This window comes from Oncorhynchus nerka, linkage group LG8, assembly GCF_034236695.1.
Source record: "Oncorhynchus nerka isolate Pitt River linkage group LG8, Oner_Uvic_2.0, whole genome shotgun sequence".
NCBI classification, from domain to species: domain Eukaryota; kingdom Metazoa; phylum Chordata; class Actinopteri; order Salmoniformes; family Salmonidae; genus Oncorhynchus; species Oncorhynchus nerka.
The window spans coordinates 13012263-13030991 of NC_088403.1; the positions used below are offsets into that span (position 1 = coordinate 13012263).

General features: G+C 46.5%; 1 protein-coding gene across 6 annotated transcripts in view; it reads left to right on the forward strand.

Moving 5' to 3' along the window:
• pphln1 (periphilin 1) overlaps window positions 1-18182 on the forward strand; it is a 57356-nt gene extending 39174 nt beyond the window's left edge. For all 6 annotated transcript variants that reach the window (XM_065021360.1, XM_065021358.1, XM_065021363.1 and 3 more), the window contains exon 10: window positions 15561-18182. In XM_065021360.1, the coding sequence (XP_064877432.1) occupies window positions 15561-15764 (204 nt within the window). In that variant the 3' untranslated portion in view covers window positions 15765-18182. The remainder of the gene's footprint in view (window positions 1-15560) is intronic.
• Window positions 18183-18729: the final 547 nt, after the last annotated feature.

Genomic DNA, 18729 nt, shown 5'->3' on the forward strand with positions numbered 1-18729 from the left:
TTAGTGATAGTTCACATCACTGTTCACACAGGACAGGAGCCAGTAGGAGAGAGAATATTAGTGATAGTTCACCTCACTGTTCACACAGGACAGGAGCCAGTAGGAGAGAGAAGATTAGTGATAGTTCACCTCACTGTTCACACAGGACAGGAGCCAGTAGGAGAGAGAATATTAGTGATAGTTCACCTCACTGTTCACACAGGACAGGAGCCAGTAGGAGAGAGAAGATTAGTGATAGTTCACCTCACTGTTCACACAGGACAGGAGCCAGTAGGAGAGAGAAGATTAGTGATAGTTCACCTCACTGTTCACACAGGACAGGAGCCAGTAGGAGAGAGAAGATTAGTGATAGTTCACCTCACTGTGCACACAGGACTGGAGCCAGTAGGAGAGAGAAGATTAGTGATAGTTCACCTCACTGTTCACACAGGACAGGAGCCAGTAGGAGAGAGAAGATTAGTGATAGTTCACCTCACTGTTCACACAGGACAGGAGCCAGTAGGAGAGAGAAGATTAGTGATAGTTCACCTCACTGTTCACACAGGACAGGAGCCAGTAGGAGAGAGAAGATTAGTGATAGTTCACCTCACTGTTCACACAGAACAGGAGCCAGTAGGAGAGAGAAGATTAGTGATAGTTCACCTCACTGTTCACACAGGACAGGAGCCAGTAGGAGAGAGAAGATTAGTGATAGTTCACCTCACTGTTCACACAGAACAGGAGCCAGTAGGAGAGAGAAGATTAGTGATAGTTCACCTCACTGTTCACACAGGACAGGAGCCAGTAGGAGAAAGAAGATTAGTGATAGTTCACCTCACTGTTCACACAGGACAGGAGCAGGTAGGGGAGAGAAGATTAGTGATAGTACACCTCACTGTTCACACAGGACAGGAGCCAGTAGGAGAGAGAAGATTAGTGATAGTTCACCTCACTGTTCACACAGGACAGGAGCCAGTAGGAGAGAGAAGATTATTGATAGTTCACCTCACTGTTCACACAGGACAGGAGCCAGTAGGAGAGAGAGATTAGTGATAGTTCGCCTCACTGTTCACACAGGACAGGAGCCAGTAGGAGAGAGAAGATTAGTGATAGTTCACCTCACTGTTCACACAGGACAGGAGCCAGTAGTAGAGAGAAGATTAGTGATAGTTCACCTCACTGTTCACACAGGACAGGAGCCAGTAGGAGAGAGAAGATTAGTGGTAGTACACCTCACTGTTCACACAGGACAGGAGCCAGTAGGAGAGAGAAGATTAGTGGTAGTACACCTCACTGTTCACACAGGACAGGAGCCAGTAGGAGAGAGAAGATTAGTGATAGTTCACCTCACTGTTCACACAGGACAGGAGCCAGTAGGAGAGAGAAGATTAGTGATGGTTCACCTCACTGTTCACACAGGACAGGAGCCAGTAGGAGTGAGAAGATTAGTGGTAGTACACCTCACTGTTCACACAGGACAGGAGCCAGTAGGAGAGAGAAGATTAGTGATAGTTCACCTCACTGTTCACACAGGACAGGAGCAGGTAGGGGAGAGAAGATTAGTGATAGTACACCTCACTGTTCACACAGGACAGGAGCCAGTAGGAGAGAGAAGATTAGTGATAGTTCACCTCACTGTTCACACAGGACAGGAGCCAGTAGGAGAGAGAAGATTATTGATAGTTCACCTCACTGTTCACACAGGACAGGACCCAGTAGGAGAGAGAGATTAGTGATAGTTCACCTCACTGTTCACACAGGACAGGAGCCAGTAGGAGAGAGAAGATTAGTGATAGTTCACCTCACTGTTCACACAGGACAGGAGCAGGTAGGGGAGAGAAGATTAGTGATAGTTCACCTCACTGTTCACACAGGACAGGAGCCAGTAGGAGAGAGAAGATTAGTGGTAGTACACCTCACTGTTCACACAGGACAGGAGCAGGTAGGGGAGAGAAGATTAGTGATAGTTCACCTCACTGTTCACACAGGACAGGAGCCAGTAGGAGAGAGAAGATTAGTGGTAGTACACCTCACTGTTCACACAGGACAGGAGCAGGTAGGGGAGAGAAGATTAGTGATGGTTCACCTCACTGTTCACACAGGACAGGAGCCAGTAGGAGAGAGAAGATTAGTGATAGTTCACCTCACTGTTCACACAGGACAGGAGCCAGTAGGAGAGAGAAGATTAGTGATAGTTCACCTCACTGTTCACACAGGACAGGAGCCAGTAGGAGAGAGAAGATTAGTGATAGTTCACCTCACTGTGCACACAGGACTGGAGCCAGTAGGAGAGAGAAGATTAGTGATAGTTCACCTCACTGTTCACACAGGACAGGAGCCAGTAGGAGAGAGAAGATTAGTGATAGTTCACCTCACTGTTCACACAGGACAGGAGCAGGTAGGGGAGAGAAGATTAGTGATAGTACACCTCACTGTTCACACAGGACAGGAGCCAGTAGGAGAGAGAAGATTAGTGATAGTTCACCTCACTGTTCACACAGGACAGGAGCCAGTAGGAGAGAGAAGATTATTGATAGTTCACCTCACTGTTCACACAGGACAGGAGCCAGTAGGAGAGAGAGATTAGTGATAGTTCGCCTCACTGTTCACACAGGACAGGAGCCAGTAGGAGAGAGAAGATTAGTGATAGTTCACCTCACTGTTCACACAGGACAGGAGCCAGTAGTAGAGAGAAGATTAGTGATAGTTCACCTCACTGTTCACACAGGACAGGAGCCAGTAGGAGAGAGAAGATTAGTGGTAGTACACCTCACTCACTGTTCACACAGGACAGGAGCCAGTAGGAGAGAGAAGATTAGTGGTAGTACACCTCACTGTTCACACAGGACAGGAGCCAGTAGGAGAGAGAAGATTAGTGATAGTTCACCTCACTGTTCACACAGGACAGGAGCCAGTAGGAGAGAGAAGATTAGTGATGGTTCACCTCACTGTTCACACAGGACAGGAGCCAGTAGGAGTGAGAAGATTAGTGGTAGTACACCTCACTGTTCACACAGGACAGGAGCCAGTAGGAGAGAGAAGATTAGTGATAGTTCACCTCACTGTTCACACAGGACAGGAGCAGGTAGGGGAGAGAAGATTAGTGATAGTACACCTCACTGTTCACACAGGACAGGAGCCAGTAGGAGAGAGAAGATTAGTGATAGTTCACCTCACTGTTCACACAGGACAGGAGCCAGTAGGAGAGAGAAGATTATTGATAGTTCACCTCACTGTTCACACAGGACAGGACCCAGGAGAGAGAGATTAGTGATAGTTCACCTCACTGTTCACACAGGACAGGAGCCAGTAGGAGAGAGAAGATTAGTGATAGTTCACCTCACTGTTCACACAGGACAGGAGCAGGTAGGGGAGAGAAGATTAGTGATAGTTCACCTCACTGTTCACACAGGACAGGAGCCAGTAGGAGAGAGAAGATTAGTGGTAGTACACCTCACTGTTCACACAGGACAGGAGCAGGTAGGGGAGAGAAGATTAGTGATAGTTCACCTCACTGTTCACACAGGACAGGAGCCAGTAGGAGAGAGAAGATTAGTGGTAGTACACCTCACTGTTCACACAGGACAGGAGCAGGTAGGGGAGAGAAGATTAGTGATGGTTCACCTCACTGTTCACACAGGACAGGAGCCAGTAGGAGAGAGAAGATTAGTGATAGTTCACCTCACTGTTCACACAGGACAGGAGCCAGTAGGAGAGAGAAGATTAGTGATAGTTCACCTCACTGTTCACACAGGACAGGAGCCAGTAGGAGAGAGAAGATTAGTGATAGTTCACCTCACTGTGCACACAGGACTGGAGCCAGTAGGAGAGAGAAGATTAGTGATAGTTCACCTCACTGTTCACACAGGACAGGAGCCAGTAGGAGAGAGAAGATTAGTGATAGTTCACCTCACTGTTCACACAGGACAGGAGCCAGTAGGAGAGAGAAGATTAGTGATAGTTCACCTCACTGTTCACACAGGACAGGAGCCAGTAGGAGAGAGAAGATTAGTGATAGTTCACCTCACTGTTCACACAGAACAGGAGCCAGTAGGAGAGAGAAGATTAGTGATAGTTCACCTCACTGTTCACACAGGACAGGAGCCAGTAGGAGAGAGAAGATTAGTGATAGTTCACCTCACTGTTCACACAGGAAGGGAGCCAGTAGGAGAGAGAAGATTATTGATAGTTCACCTCACTGTTCACACAGGACAGGAGCCAGTAGGAGAGAGAAGATTAGTGATAGTTCACCTCACTGTTCACACAGGACAGGAGCCAGTAGGAGAGAGAAGATTAGTGATAGTTCACCTCACTGTTCACACAGGACAGGAGCCAGTAGGAGAGAGAAGATTAGTGATAGTTCACCTCACTGTTCACCCAGGACAGGAGCCAGTAGGAGAGAGAAGATTAGTGGTAGTTCACATCACTGTTCACACAGGACAGGAGCCAGTAGGAGAGAGAAGATTAGTGATAGTTTACCTCACTGTTCACACAGGACAGGAGCCAGTAGGAGAGAGAAGATTAGTGATAGTTCACCTCACTGTTCACACAGGACAGGAGCAGGTAGGGGAGAGAAGATTAGTGATTGTACACCTCACTGTTCACACAGGACAGGAGCCAGTAGGAGAGAGAAGATTAGTGATAGTTCACCTCACTGTTCACACAGGACAGGAGCCAGTAGGAGAGAGAAGATTAGTGATAGTTCACCTCACTGTTCACACAGGACAGGAGCCAGTAGGAGAGAGAGATTAGTGATAGTTCACCTCACTGTTCACACAGGACAGGAGCCAGTAGGAGAGAGAAGATTAGTGGTAGTACACCTCACTGTTCACACAGGACAGGAGCCAGTAGGAGAGAGAAGATTAGTGATAGTTCACCTCACTGTTCACACAGGACAGGAGCAGGTAGGGGAGAGAAGATTAGTGATTGTACACCTCACTGTTCACACAGGACAGGAGCCAGTAGGAGAGAGAAGATTAGTGATAGTTCACCTCACTGTTCACACAGGACAGGAGCAGGTAGGGGAGAGAAGATTAGTGATTGTACACCTCACTGTTCACACAGGACAGGAGCCAGTAGGAGAGAGAAGATTAGTGATAGTTCACCTCACTGTTCACACAGGACAGGAGCCAGTAGGAGAGAGAAGATTAGTGATAGTTCACCTCACTGTTCACACAGGACAGGAGCAGGTAGGGGAGAGAAGATTAGTGATAGTTCACCTCACTGTTCACACAGGACAGGAGCCAGTAGGAGAGAGAAGATTAGTGGTAGTACACCTCACTGTTCACACAGGACAGGAGCAGGTAGGGGAGAGAAGATTAGTGATGGTTCACCTCACTGTTCACACAGGACAGGAGCCAGTAGGAGAGAGAAGATTAGTGATAGTTCACCTCACTGTTCACACAGGACAGGAGCCAGTAGGAGAGAGAAGATTAGTGATAGTTCACCTCACTGTTCACACAGGACAGGAGCCAGTAGGAGAGAGAAGATTAGTGATAGTTCACCTCACTGTGCACACAGGACTGGAGCCAGTAGGAGAGAGAAGATTAGTGATAGTTCACCTCACTGTTCACACAGGACAGGAGCCAGTAGGAGAGAGAAGATTAGTGATAGTTCACCTCACTGTTCACACAGGACAGGAGCCAGTAGGAGAGAGAAGATTAGTGATAGTTCACCTCACTGTTCACACAGGACAGGAGCCAGTAGGAGAGAGAAGATTAGTGATAGTTCACCTCACTGTTCACACAGAACAGGAGCCAGTAGGAGAGAGAAGATTAGTGATAGTACACCTCACTGTTCACACAGGACAGGAGCCAGTAGGAGAGAAGATTAGTGATAGTTCACCTCACTGTTCACACAGGAAGGAGCCAGTAGGAGAGAGAAGATTATTGATAGTTCACCTCACTGTTCACACAGGACAGGAGCCAGTAGGAGAGAGAGATTAGTGATAGTTCGCCTCACTGTTCACACAGGACAGGAGCCAGTAGGAGAGAGAAGATTAGTGATAGTTCACCTCACTGTTCACACAGGACAGGAGCCAGTAGGAGAGAGAAGATTAGTGATAGTTCACCTCACTGTTCACACAGGACAGGAGCCAGTAGGAGAGAGAAGATTAGTGATAGTTCACCTCACTGTTCACCCAGGACAGGAGCCAGTAGGAGAGAGAAGATTAGTGGTAGTTCACATCACTGTTCACACAGGACAGGAGCCAGTAGGAGAGAGAAGATTAGTGATAGTTTACCTCACTGTTCACACAGGACAGGAGCCAGTAGGAGAGAGAAGATTAGTGGTAGTACACCTCACTGTTCACACAGGACAGGAGCCAGTAGGAGAGAGAAGATTAGTGATAGTTCACCTCACTGTTCACACAGGACAGGAGCCAGTAGGAGAGAGAAGATTAGTGATGGTTCACCTCACTGTTCACACAGGACAGGAGCCAGTAGGAGAGATAAGATTAGTGGTAGTACACCTCACTGTTCACACAGGACAGGAGCCAGTAGGAGAGAGAAGATTAGTGATAGTTCACCTCACTGTTCACACAGGACAGGAGCCAGTAGGAGAGAGAAGATTAGTGGTAGTACACCTCACTGTTCACACAGGACAGGAGCAGGTAGGGGAGAGAAGATTAGTGATGGTTCACCTCACTGTTCACACAGGACAGGAGCCAGTAGGAGAGAGAAGATTAGTGATAGTTCACCTCACTGTTCACACAGGACAGGAGCCAGTAGGAGAGAGAAGATTAGTGATAGTTCACCTCACTGTTCACACAGGACAGGAGCCAGTAGGAGAGAGAAGATTAGTGGTAGTACACCTCACTGTTCACACAGGACAGGAGCCAGTAGGAGAGAGAAGATTAGTGATAGTTCACCTCACTGTTCACACAGGACAGGAGCCAGTAGGAGAGAGAAGATTAGTGATGGTTCACCTCACTGTTCACACAGGACAGGAGCCAGTAGGAGAGAGAAGATTAGTGGTAGTACACCTCACTGTTCACACAGGACAGGAGCCAGTAGGAGAGAGAAGATTAGTGATAGTTCACCTCACTGTTCACACAGGACAGGAGCAGGTAGGGGAGAGAAGATTAGTGATTGTACACCTCACTGTTCACACAGGACAGGAGCCAGTAGGAGAGAGAAGATTAGTGATAGTTCACCTCACTGTTCACACAGGACAGGAGCCAGTAGGAGAGAGAAGATGATTGATAGTTCACCTCACTGTTCACACAGGACAGGAGCCAGTAGGAGAGAGAGATTAGTGATAGTTCACCTCACTGTTCACACAGGACAGGAGCCAGTAGGAGAGAGAAGATTAGTGATAGTTCACCTCACTGTTCACACAGGACAGGAGCAGGTAGGGGAGAGAAGATTAGTGATAGTTCACCTCACTGTTCACACAGGACAGGAGCCAGTAGGAGAGAGAAGATTAGTGGTAGTACACCTCACTGTTCACACAGGACAGGAGCAGGTAGGGGAGAGAAGATTAGTGATGGTTCACCTCACTGTTCACACAGGACAGGAGCCAGTAGGAGAGAGAAGATTAGTGATAGTTCACCTCACTGTTCACACAGGACAGGAGCCAGTAGGAGAGAGAAGATTAGTGATAGTTCACCTCACTGTTCACACAGGACAGGAGCCAGTAGGAGAGAGAAGATTAGTGATAGTTCACCTCACTGTGCACACAGGACTGGAGCCAGTAGGAGAGAGAAGATTAGTGATAGTTCACCTCACTGTTCACACAGGACAGGAGCCAGTAGGAGAGAGAAGATTAGTGATAGTTCACCTCACTGTTCACACAGGACAGGAGCCAGTAGGAGAGAGAAGATTAGTGATAGTTCACCTCACTGTTCACACAGGACAGGAGCCAGTAGGAGAGAGAAGATTAGTGATAGTTCACCTCACTGTTCACACAGAACAGGAGCCAGTAGGAGAGAGAAGATTAGTGATAGTTCACCTCACTGTTCACACAGGACAGGAGCCAGTAGGAGAGAGAAGATTAGTGATAGTTCACCTCACTGTTCACACAGAACAGGAGCCAGTAGGAGAGAGAAGATTAGTGACAGTTCACCTCACTGTTCACACAGGACAGGAGCCAGTATGAGAGAGAAGATTAGTGATAGTTCACCTCACTGTTCACACAGGACAGGAGCAGGTAGGGGAGAGAAGATTAGTGATAGTACACCTCACTGTTCACACAGGACAGGAGCCAGTAGGAGAGAGAAGATTAGTGATAGTTCACCTCACTGTTCACACAGGAAGGAGCCAGTAGGAGAGAGAAGATTATTGATAGTTCACCTCACTGTTCACACAGGACAGGAGCCAGTAGGAGAGAGAGATTAGTGATAGTTCGCCTCACTGTTCACACAGGACAGGAGCCAGTAGGAGAGAGAAGATTAGTGATAGTTCACCTCACTGTTCACACAGGACAGGAGCCAGTAGGAGAGAGAAGATTAGTGATAGTTCACCTCACTGTTCACACAGGACAGGAGCCAGTAGGAGAGAGAAGATTAGTGATAGTTCACCTCACTGTTCACCCAGGACAGGAGCCAGTAGGAGAGAGAAGATTAGTGGTAGTTCACATCACTGTTCACACAGGACAGGAGCCAGTAGGAGAGAGAAGATTAGTGATAGTTTACCTCACTGTTCACACAGGACAGGAGCCAGTAGGAGAGAGAAGATTAGTGGTAGTACACCTCACTGTTCACACAGGACAGGAGCAGGTAGGGGAGAGAAGATTAGTGATAGTTCACCTCACTGTTCACACAGGACAGGAGCCAGTAGGAGAGAGAAGATTAGTGATAGTTCACCTCACTGTTCACACAGGACAGGAGCCAGTAGGAGAGAGAAGATTAGTGATAGTTCACCTCACTGTGCACACAGGACTGGAGCCAGTAGGAGAGAGAAGATTAGTGATAGTTCACCTCACTGTTCACACAGGACAGGAGCCAGTAGGAGAGAGAAGATTAGTGATAGTTCACCTCACTGTTCACACAGGACAGGAGCCAGTAGGAGAGAGAAGATTAGTGATAGTTCACCTCACTGTTCACACAGGACAGGAGCCAGTAGGAGAGAGAAGATTAGTGATAGTTCACCTCACTGTTCACACAGAACAGGAGCCAGTAGGAGAGAGAAGATTAGTGATAGTTCACCTCACTGTTCACACAGGACAGGAGCCAGTAGGAGAGAGAAGATTAGTGATAGTTCACCTCACTGTTCACACAGAACAGGAGCCAGTAGGAGAGAGAAGATTAGTGATAGTTCACCTCACTGTTCACACAGGACAGGAGCCAGTAGGAGAGAGAAGATTAGTGACAGTTCACCTCACTGTTCACACAGGACAGGAGCCAGTATGAGAGAGAAGATTAGTGATAGTTCACCTCACTGTTCACACAGGACAGGAGCAGGTAGGGGAGAGAAGATTAGTGATAGTACACCTCACTGTTCACACAGGACAGGAGCCAGTAGGAGAGAGAAGATTAGTGATAGTTCACCTCACTGTTCACACAGGAAGGGAGCCAGTAGGAGAGAGAAGATTATTGATAGTTCACCTCACTGTTCACACAGGACAGGAGCCAGTAGGAGAGAGAGATTAGTGATAGTTCGCCTCACTGTTCACACAGGACAGGAGCCAGTAGGAGAGAGAAGATTAGTGATAGTTCACCTCACTGTTCACACAGGACAGGAGCCAGTAGGAGAGAGAAGATTAGTGATAGTTCACCTCACTGTTCACACAGGACAGGAGCCAGTAGGAGAGAGAAGATTAGTGATAGTTCACCTCACTGTTCACCCAGGACAGGAGCCAGTAGGAGAGAGAAGATTAGTGGTAGTTCACATCACTGTTCACACAGGACAGGAGCCAGTAGGAGAGAGAAGATTAGTGATAGTTTACCTCACTGTTCACACAGGACAGGAGCCAGTAGGAGAGAGAAGATTAGTGGTAGTACACCTCACTGTTCACACAGGACAGGAGCCAGTAGGAGAGAGAAGATTAGTGATAGTTCACCTCACTGTTCACACAGGACAGGAGCCAGTAGGAGAGAGAAGATTAGTGATGGTTCACCTCACTGTTCACACAGGACAGGAGCCAGTAGGAGAGATAAGATTAGTGGTAGTACACCTCACTGTTCACACAGGACAGGAGCCAGTAGGAGAGAGAAGATTAGTGATAGTTCACCTCACTGTTCACACAGGACAGGAGCCAGTAGGAGAGAGAAGATTATTGATAGTTCACCTCACTGTTCACACAGGACAGGAGCCAGTAGGAGAGAGAAGATTAGTGATAGTTCACCTCACTGTTCACACAGGACAGGAGCCAGTAGGAGAGAGAAGATTAGTGATAGTTCACCTCACTGTTCACACAGGACAGGAGCAGGTAGGGGAGAGAAGATTAGTGATAGTTCACCTCACTGTTCACACAGGACAGGAGCCAGTAGGAGAGAGAAGATTAGTGGTAGTACACCTCACTTCACACAGGACAGGAGCAGGTAGGGGAGAGAAGATTAGTGATGGTTCACCTCACTGTTCACACAGGACAGGAGCCAGTAGGAGAGAGAAGATTAGTGATAGTTCACCTCACTGTTCACACAGGACAGGAGCCAGTAGGAGAGAGAAGATTAGTGATAGTTCACCTCACTGTTCACCCAGGACAGGAGCCAGTAGGAGAGAGAAGATTAGTGGTAGTTCACATCACTGTTCACACAGGACAGGAGCCAGTAGGAGAGAGAAGATTAGTGATAGTTTACCTCACTGTTCACACAGGACAGGAGCCAGTAGGAGAGAGAAGATTAGTGGTAGTACACCTCACTGTTCACACAGGACAGGAGCCAGTAGGAGAGAGAAGATTAGTGATAGTTCACCTCACTGTTCACACAGGACAGGAGCCAGTAGGAGAGAGAAGATTAGTGATGGTTCACCTCACTGTTCACACAGGACAGGAGCCAGTAGGAGAGATAAGATTAGTGGTAGTACACCTCACTGTTCACACAGGACAGGAGCCAGTAGGAGAGAGAAGATTAGTGATAGTTCACCTCACTGTTCACACAGGACAGGAGCCAGTAGGAGAGAGAAGATTATTGATAGTTCACCTCACTGTTCACACAGGACAGGAGCCAGTAGGAGAGAGAAGATTAGTGATAGTTCACCTCACTGTTCACACAGGACAGGAGCCAGTAGGAGAGAGAAGATTAGTGATAGTTCACCTCACTGTTCACACAGGACAGGAGCAGGTAGGGGAGAGAAGATTAGTGATAGTTCACCTCACTGTTCACACAGGACAGGAGCCAGTAGGAGAGAGAAGATTAGTGGTAGTACACCTCACTGTTCACACAGGACAGGAGCAGGTAGGGGAGAGAAGATTAGTGATGGTTCACCTCACTGTTCACACAGGACAGGAGCCAGTAGGAGAGAGAAGATTAGTGATAGTTCACCTCACTGTTCACACAGGACAGGAGCCAGTAGGAGAGAGAAGATTAGTGATAGTTCACCTCACTGTTCACACAGGACAGGAGCCAGTAGGAGAGAGAAGATTAGTGGTAGTACACCTCACTGTTCACACAGGACAGGAGCAGGTAGGGGAGAGAAGATTAGTGATAGTTCACCTCACTGTTCACACAGGACAGGAGCCAGTAGGAGAGAGAAGATTAGTGATAGTTCACCTCACTGTTCACACAGGACAGGAGCCAGTAGGAGAGAGAAGATTAGTGATAGTTCACCTCACTGTTCACACAGGACAGGAGCCAGTAGGAGAGAGAAGATTAGTGGTAGTACACCTCACTGTTCACACAGGACAGGAGCCAGTAGGAGAGAGAAGATTAGTGATAGTTCACCTCACTGTTCACACAGGACAGGAGCCAGTAGGAGAGAGAAGATTATTGATAGTTCACCTCACTGTTCACACAGGACAGGAGCCAGTAGGAGAGAGAAGATTAGTGATAGTTCACCTCACTGTTCACACAGGACAGGAGCCAGTAGGAGAGAGAAGATTAGTGGTAGTTCACATCACTGTTCACACAGGACAGGAGCCAGTAGGAGAGAGAAGATTAGTGATAGTTCACCTCACTGTTCACACAGGACAGGAGCCAGTAGGAGAGAGAAGATTAGTGATAGTTCACCTCACTGTTCACACAGGACAGGAGCCAGTAGGAGAGAGAAGATTAGTGGTAGTTCACATCACTGTTCACACAGGACAGGAGCAGGTAGGAGAGAGAAGATTAGTGATAGTTCACCTCACTGTTCACACAGGACAGGAGCCAGTAGGAGAGAGAAGATTAGTGGTAGTTCACATCACTGTTCACACAGGACAGGAGCAGGTAGGAGAGAGAAGATTAGTGGTAGTTCACATCACTGTTTACACAGGACAGGAGCCAGTAGGAGAGAGAAGATTAGTGATAGTTCACCTCACTGTTCACACAGGACAGGAGCCAGTAGGAGAGAGAAGATTAGTGATAGTTCACCTCACTGTTCACACAGGACAGGAGCCAGTAGGAGAGAGAAGATTATTGATAGTTCACTTCACTGTTCACACAGGACAGGAGCCAGTAGGAGAGAAGATTAGTGATAGTTCACCTCACTGTTCACACAGGACAGGAGCCAGTAGGGGAGAGAAGATTAGTGATAGTTCACCTCACTGTTCACACAGGACAGGAGCCAGTAGGAGAGAGAAGATTAGTGATAGTTCACCTCACTGTTCACACAGGACAGGAGCCAGTAGGAGAGAGAAGATTAGTGATAGTTCACCTCACTGTTCACACAGGACAGGAGCCAGTAGGAGAGAGAAGACTAGTGATAGTTCACCTCACTGTTCACACAGGACAGGAGCCAGTAGGAGAGAGAAGATTAGTGATAGTTCACCTCACTGTTCACACAGGACAGGAGCCAGTAGGAGAGAGAAGATTAGTGATAGTTCACCTCACTGTTCACACAGGACAGGAGCCAGTAGGAGAGAGAAGATTAGTGGTAGTTCACATCACTGTTCACACAGGACAGGAGCCAGTAGGAGAGAGAAGATTAGTGATAGTTCACCTCACTGTTCACACAGGACAGGAGCCAGTAGGAGAGAGAAGATTAGTGATAGTTCACTTCACTGTTCACACAGGACAGGAGCCAGTAGGAGAGAGAAGATTAGTGGTAGTTCACATCACTGTTCACACAGGACAGGAGCAGGTAGGAGAGAGAAGATTAGTGATAGTTCACCTCACTGTTCACACAGGACAGGAGCCAGTAGGAGAGAGAAGATTAGTGGTAGTTCACATCACTGTTCACACAGGACAGGAGCAGGTAGGAGAGAGAAGATTAGTGGTAGTTCACATCACTGTTTACACAGGACAGGAGCCAGTCGGAGAGAGAAGATTAGTGATAGTTCACCTCACTGTTCACACAGGACAGGAGCCAGTAGGAGAGAGAAGATTAGTGATAGTTCACCTCACTGTTCACACAGGACAGGAGCCAGTAGGAGAGAGAAGATTATTGATAGTTCACTTCACTGTTCACACAGGACAGGAGCCAGTAGGAGAGAAGATTAGTGATAGTTCACCTCACTGTTCACACAGGACAGGAGCCAGTAGGGGAGAGAAGATTAGTGATAGTTCACCTCACTGTTCACACAGGACAGGAGCCAGTAGGAGAGAGAAGATTAGTGATAGTTCACCTCACTGTTCACACAGGACAGGAGCCAGTAGGAGAGAGAAGATTAGTGATAGTTCACCTCACTGTTCACACAGGACAGGAGCCAGTAGGAGAGAGAAGACTAGTGATAGTTCACCTCACTGTTCACACAGGACAGGAGCCAGTAGGAGAGAGAAGATTAGTGATAGTTCACCTCACTGTTCACACAGGACAGGAGCCAGTAGGAGAGAGAAGATTAGTGATAGTTCACCTCACTGTTCACACAGGACAGGAGCCAGTAGGAGAGAGAAGATTAGTGATAGTTCACCTCACTGTTCACACAGGACAGGAGCCAGTAGGAGAGAGATTAGTGGTAATTCACCTCACTGTTCACACAGGACAGGAGCCAGTAGGAGAGAGAAGATTAGTGATAGTTCACCTCACTGTTCACACAGGACAGGAGCCAGTAGGAGAGAGAAGATTAGTGATAGTTCACCTCACTGTTCACACAGGACAGGAGCCAGTAGGAGAGAGAAGATTAGTGATAGTTCACCTCACTGTTCACACAGGACAGGAGCCAGTAGGAGAGAGAAGATTAGTGGTAGTTCACATCACTGTTCACACAGGACAGGAGCCAGTAGGAGAGAGAAGATTAGTGATAGTTCACCTCACTGTTCACACAGGACAGGAGCCAGTAGGAGAGAGAGATGATTACACAGATCCACAAAGAATTCAACAGAAATAAATGTTGTCGATAAACTCCCAAATCTACTGGGTTAAATACCTCAGTGTGCCATCACAGCAGCAAGATCTGTTTCCTACAGGCCTGACAGTGACTCACCTCTTATAGCTGCAGACTCAGAGGCCCTGGGAAAAGGACTGTAGCTGGAAGCTAAACTACTCTGGACGGCACAGCCCCGTGCTGTCAGACAGCTCACAGTGTGCAGTGGAGAGCTGTCAGGGTGTGGTAACCAAGGGCTAGTGAGTGGACCATGTTGGAATGTCCATAATGATCTTGACTGCATGTGTTCTCTGCTCCCATGTTGGTCTGTAGAAGGTCACAATTCTAAACAGGCCACTTTTCTCTCTCCTTCTGCATGTTTATGATGAGAACCTTTTCCAGGTGTCACCCTGGGGCAATGGGGTGGACTGTTTTTCATCTTAATGACAGTTCAACGGTGTCTTCTCTTGGTGTTTTCCCTCCGTTATTTAACTCTTTCCTTGTCAGTGCATGTTTCCATTTGTGATTTATCGTGACGGGAAAGATTACAGATTTAAGGCCTTCTTTTATTTAGCTCTTGTAATCCAAATGTTGATGTTGAATTGAATTCATTTTAGATACGCTAGACAAATCCTCCTCTGATCAAATCATTAGACTGCACGAGGGCTGGCCTTGTATGACATCCGCAGTGTATTTGCTGTATGGTCTGTGTGAGCCATTGAAGACTAGGTGTAGGGTCAGCAGTTCTCATCAAGGTTTTAACACCTCTCCTCTCATTGTTCCCCTCACACCTGTTACAAGCCCTAGAGCCTCAACTCCTCTACTTTACTGGGTTTTTATTGGCTCCGGGGCCAGGCTAGCCAATAAGAAGGCTTGTGTGCTGACAGGAGACCTGGGTCTACGTGTTAACACAATGAAGTGTGTGTTCACACCAGAGTGTTCTCTTCTCCCTTCGCAGGGCTATTGAACGAGCATGTAGACGTGAGCTAGCTCGGGGCTCATCAGGAATGAGTTTCTAAAACCAGACCAATTTTCCAAGGAAGTACTGATGTTCCTAATCTCTGAACAGCTAGTGCTGTTCATTTGTTCCAGCTCTGTAGTTGAAGATGTTCACTACTTGTTGATCATGTTGTATTGTGCTTGTTGTATTAGATTGCACTGACTGAAATTCCTTGTGGATAAGAGCATCTGCATCTAAGAGCAAATGACCAAAATGATGTATTATTGGCTCCTGTTTCTGATGTTGTGTTGTTGTTTTCCAGGTGTACCGGCAGGACTGTGAGACGTTTGGCATGGTAGTGAAGATGCTGGTTGCTAAGGACGCCAATCTGGAGAAGCAGCTGCAGACTCCACTCCGAGAGAACCTGGGAGAGATCAGGGAGCGTTGCCTTGACGACCTCAAGCACTTCATCACCGATCTGGATCAGGTGATTGAGGTCGTACGGCAACCGGAACCCTCCACCTGAGACAGACAGCCAATCGCGTCCCATCTTACTGTAAGGGAGCCAATCAAGTCCAGTCTTTTTTGGGGGCCTCCGGCATACAGTGAGGGCAGGACTCCCAGGGGTCTGCCATGTGTTATGACTGTGGATATCTTGAGCCGTATTGGCCCCATGTTTTCCCATCATTCTGGGTTTCAGGCCAGACGTGCACGAGGTGACCCATATGTACTGATAATGTCCAGCAGTAATTAGTCCATGTTGTCAAAAACGGTGTTCAAAGTCCTGTTCAGCTACTTCCTCACCACCCGATGGGGGTATTGGTTCTACAATGTCCTTAACAAGTAGAACTGGTATGTCAATTTAGACTAATAGTTCATCTGGGATTTACTGATTTTAAAACTGTTGTTAACCAGTGTAACCATAGGGACTGGTCATCAGTGTTTTTTACTGAACTGGTAATCTAATGATGATGTGTGAAGTGTTATAGGTCAGTATCTACTGGTACCACAAACAATGCTCTGCTACTACAGTACCAGTCAAAGGTTTGGACACACCTACTCATTCAAGGGTTTTTCTTTATTTTTACAATTTTCTACATTGAAGACATCAACACTATGAAATAACACATATGGAATCATGTAGCAACCAAGAAAGTGTAAAACAAATAAAAACACATTTTATATTTGAGAGTCTTCAAAGTAGCCACCCTTTGCCTTGATGACAGCTTTGCACACTCTTGGCATTCTCTAAACCAGCTTCACCTGAAATGCTTTTCCAAAAGTCTTTAAGGAGTTCCCACATATGCTGAGCACTTGTTGGCTGCTTTTCCTTCACTCTGTGGTCGTACTCATCCCAAACCACCTCAATTGGGTAGAGGTAGGGTGATTGTGGAGGCCAGGTCATCTGATGCAGCACTGCATCACTCTCCTTAGTCAGATAGTCTTTACACAGCCTGGATGTGTGTTGGGTCATTGTCCTGTTTAAAAACAAATGATAGTCACACTAAGTGCAAACCAGATAGGATGGCATCCGTAGCAGAATGCTGTGGTAGCCATGCTGGTTAAGTGTGTCTTGAATTCTAAAATCACAGACAGTGTCACCAACAAAGCACCATCACACCACCTCCTCCATGCTTCACGGTGGGAACCACACATGTGGAGATCATCCGTTCACCTACTCTGCGTCTCACAACGACACGGCGGTTGGAGCCAAAAAGCTAAAATTTGGACTCATCAGACCAAAGCACAGATTTCCACCAGTCTAATGTCCATTGCTCGTGTTTTTTGGCCCAAGCAAGTCTCTTCTTATTATTGGAATCCTTTAGTAGTGGTTTCTTTGCAGCAATTCTACCATAAAGGCCTGATTTCACGCAGTCTCCTCTGAACAGTTAATGTCTGATACTTGAAGCATTTATTTGGTCTGCAATTTCTGAGGCTGGTAACTAATGAATTTATCCTCTGGGTCTTCCTTTCCTGTGGTGGTTCTCATGAGAGACAGTTTCATCGTAGTGCTTGATGGTTTTTGCGACTGCACTTGAAGAAACTTTAAAAGTTCTTGACGTTTTCCGGATTGACTGACCTTCATGTCTTAAAGTCGTTTCTCTTTGCTTATTTGAGCTCTTCTTGCCATACTATGGACTTGGTATTTTACCAAATAGGGCTATCTTCTGTATACCACCCCTACCTTGTCACAACACAAATGTTTGGCTCAAACGCATTAAGGAAAGAAATTATACAAATTTACTTCTAACAAAGGCACATCTGTTAATTGAAATGCATTCCAGGTGACTACCTCGTGAAGCTGGTTGAGGGAATGCCAAGAGAGTGCAAAGCTGTCAGAATTGCAACTATACAATATATGTTATATATGTTATAACAAATATAACACTTTTTTTGGTTACTACATGATTTCATATGTGTTATTTCATAGTTTTGATGCCTTCGCTATTATTCTACAATGTAGAAAATGGCAAAAATAAAGAAAATCCCAGGAATGAGTAGGTGTGTCCAAACTTTTGACTGGTATTGGATGAGTCCAGTTCTTGTTTTATGAACTCTTCCTGCTAGGTACATTTGATTTGAGATTGCTGCAGTTGAAGCAAGACTTTTGGTGCTACTTGCCTGGGAGTAGGATTGTGCTACTTGTGTAAAGTCTTGTATGGTCTGAGAATATTCATGTTCTGGCTTTTCTTTTGTATGGAAAATGTGTTATTCTGACTGTTCTACTTCAGCCAGTATGGCACTGGCCTGCTAAGTGGGATTCCATGTTGTGTTTCCTGACAGAGTGTTGTATCACCACCAGTGCTACTTTTCTCTGGCTGGGAGAAGAAACAAAACACTTTCTAAACGTCAGATGCTCAACTCAACTTTCTATATGTGGAACTGACACGTCTTTGATGATTTTTGAGTGTAACAATAATAAAGATGGTTTTTATTATGTAAACGGTCTAGTAGACTATGTAGTATCTACCATTCACGTATCAGGTTTGGTGCCATCCGATGATACTTTGTGGGTCTGTTTGGTTTAGGTGCACTGCTTAAACACCAAGTTATTTGCATTGTATATTTGAATATTTACTATGTCTAAAAACGCTACCAAATCAGTTATTCTAGTACATACAAAAAGCTGAAACATTTTCTGAAACGTTTGGTAAGAATATTTATTAAAAGCTTCTTTACATCACATAACAGTTAAGTATTCATGGTACAATGACTTGCGCTGTATAAAGGGCATGTATGGAGAAGAGCTCTGTGATGTAACTGGAGAAGAGCTCTGTGATGTAACTGGAGAAGAGCTCTGTGATGTAACTGGAGAAGAGCTCTGTGATGTAACTGGAGAAGAGCTCTGTGATGTAACTGGAGAAGAGCTCTGTAATGTAACTGGAGAAGAGCTCTGTGATGTAACTGGAGAAGAGCTCTGTGATGTAACTGGAGAAGAGCTCTGTAATGTAACTGGAGAAGAGCTCTGTAATGTAACTGGAGAAGAGCTC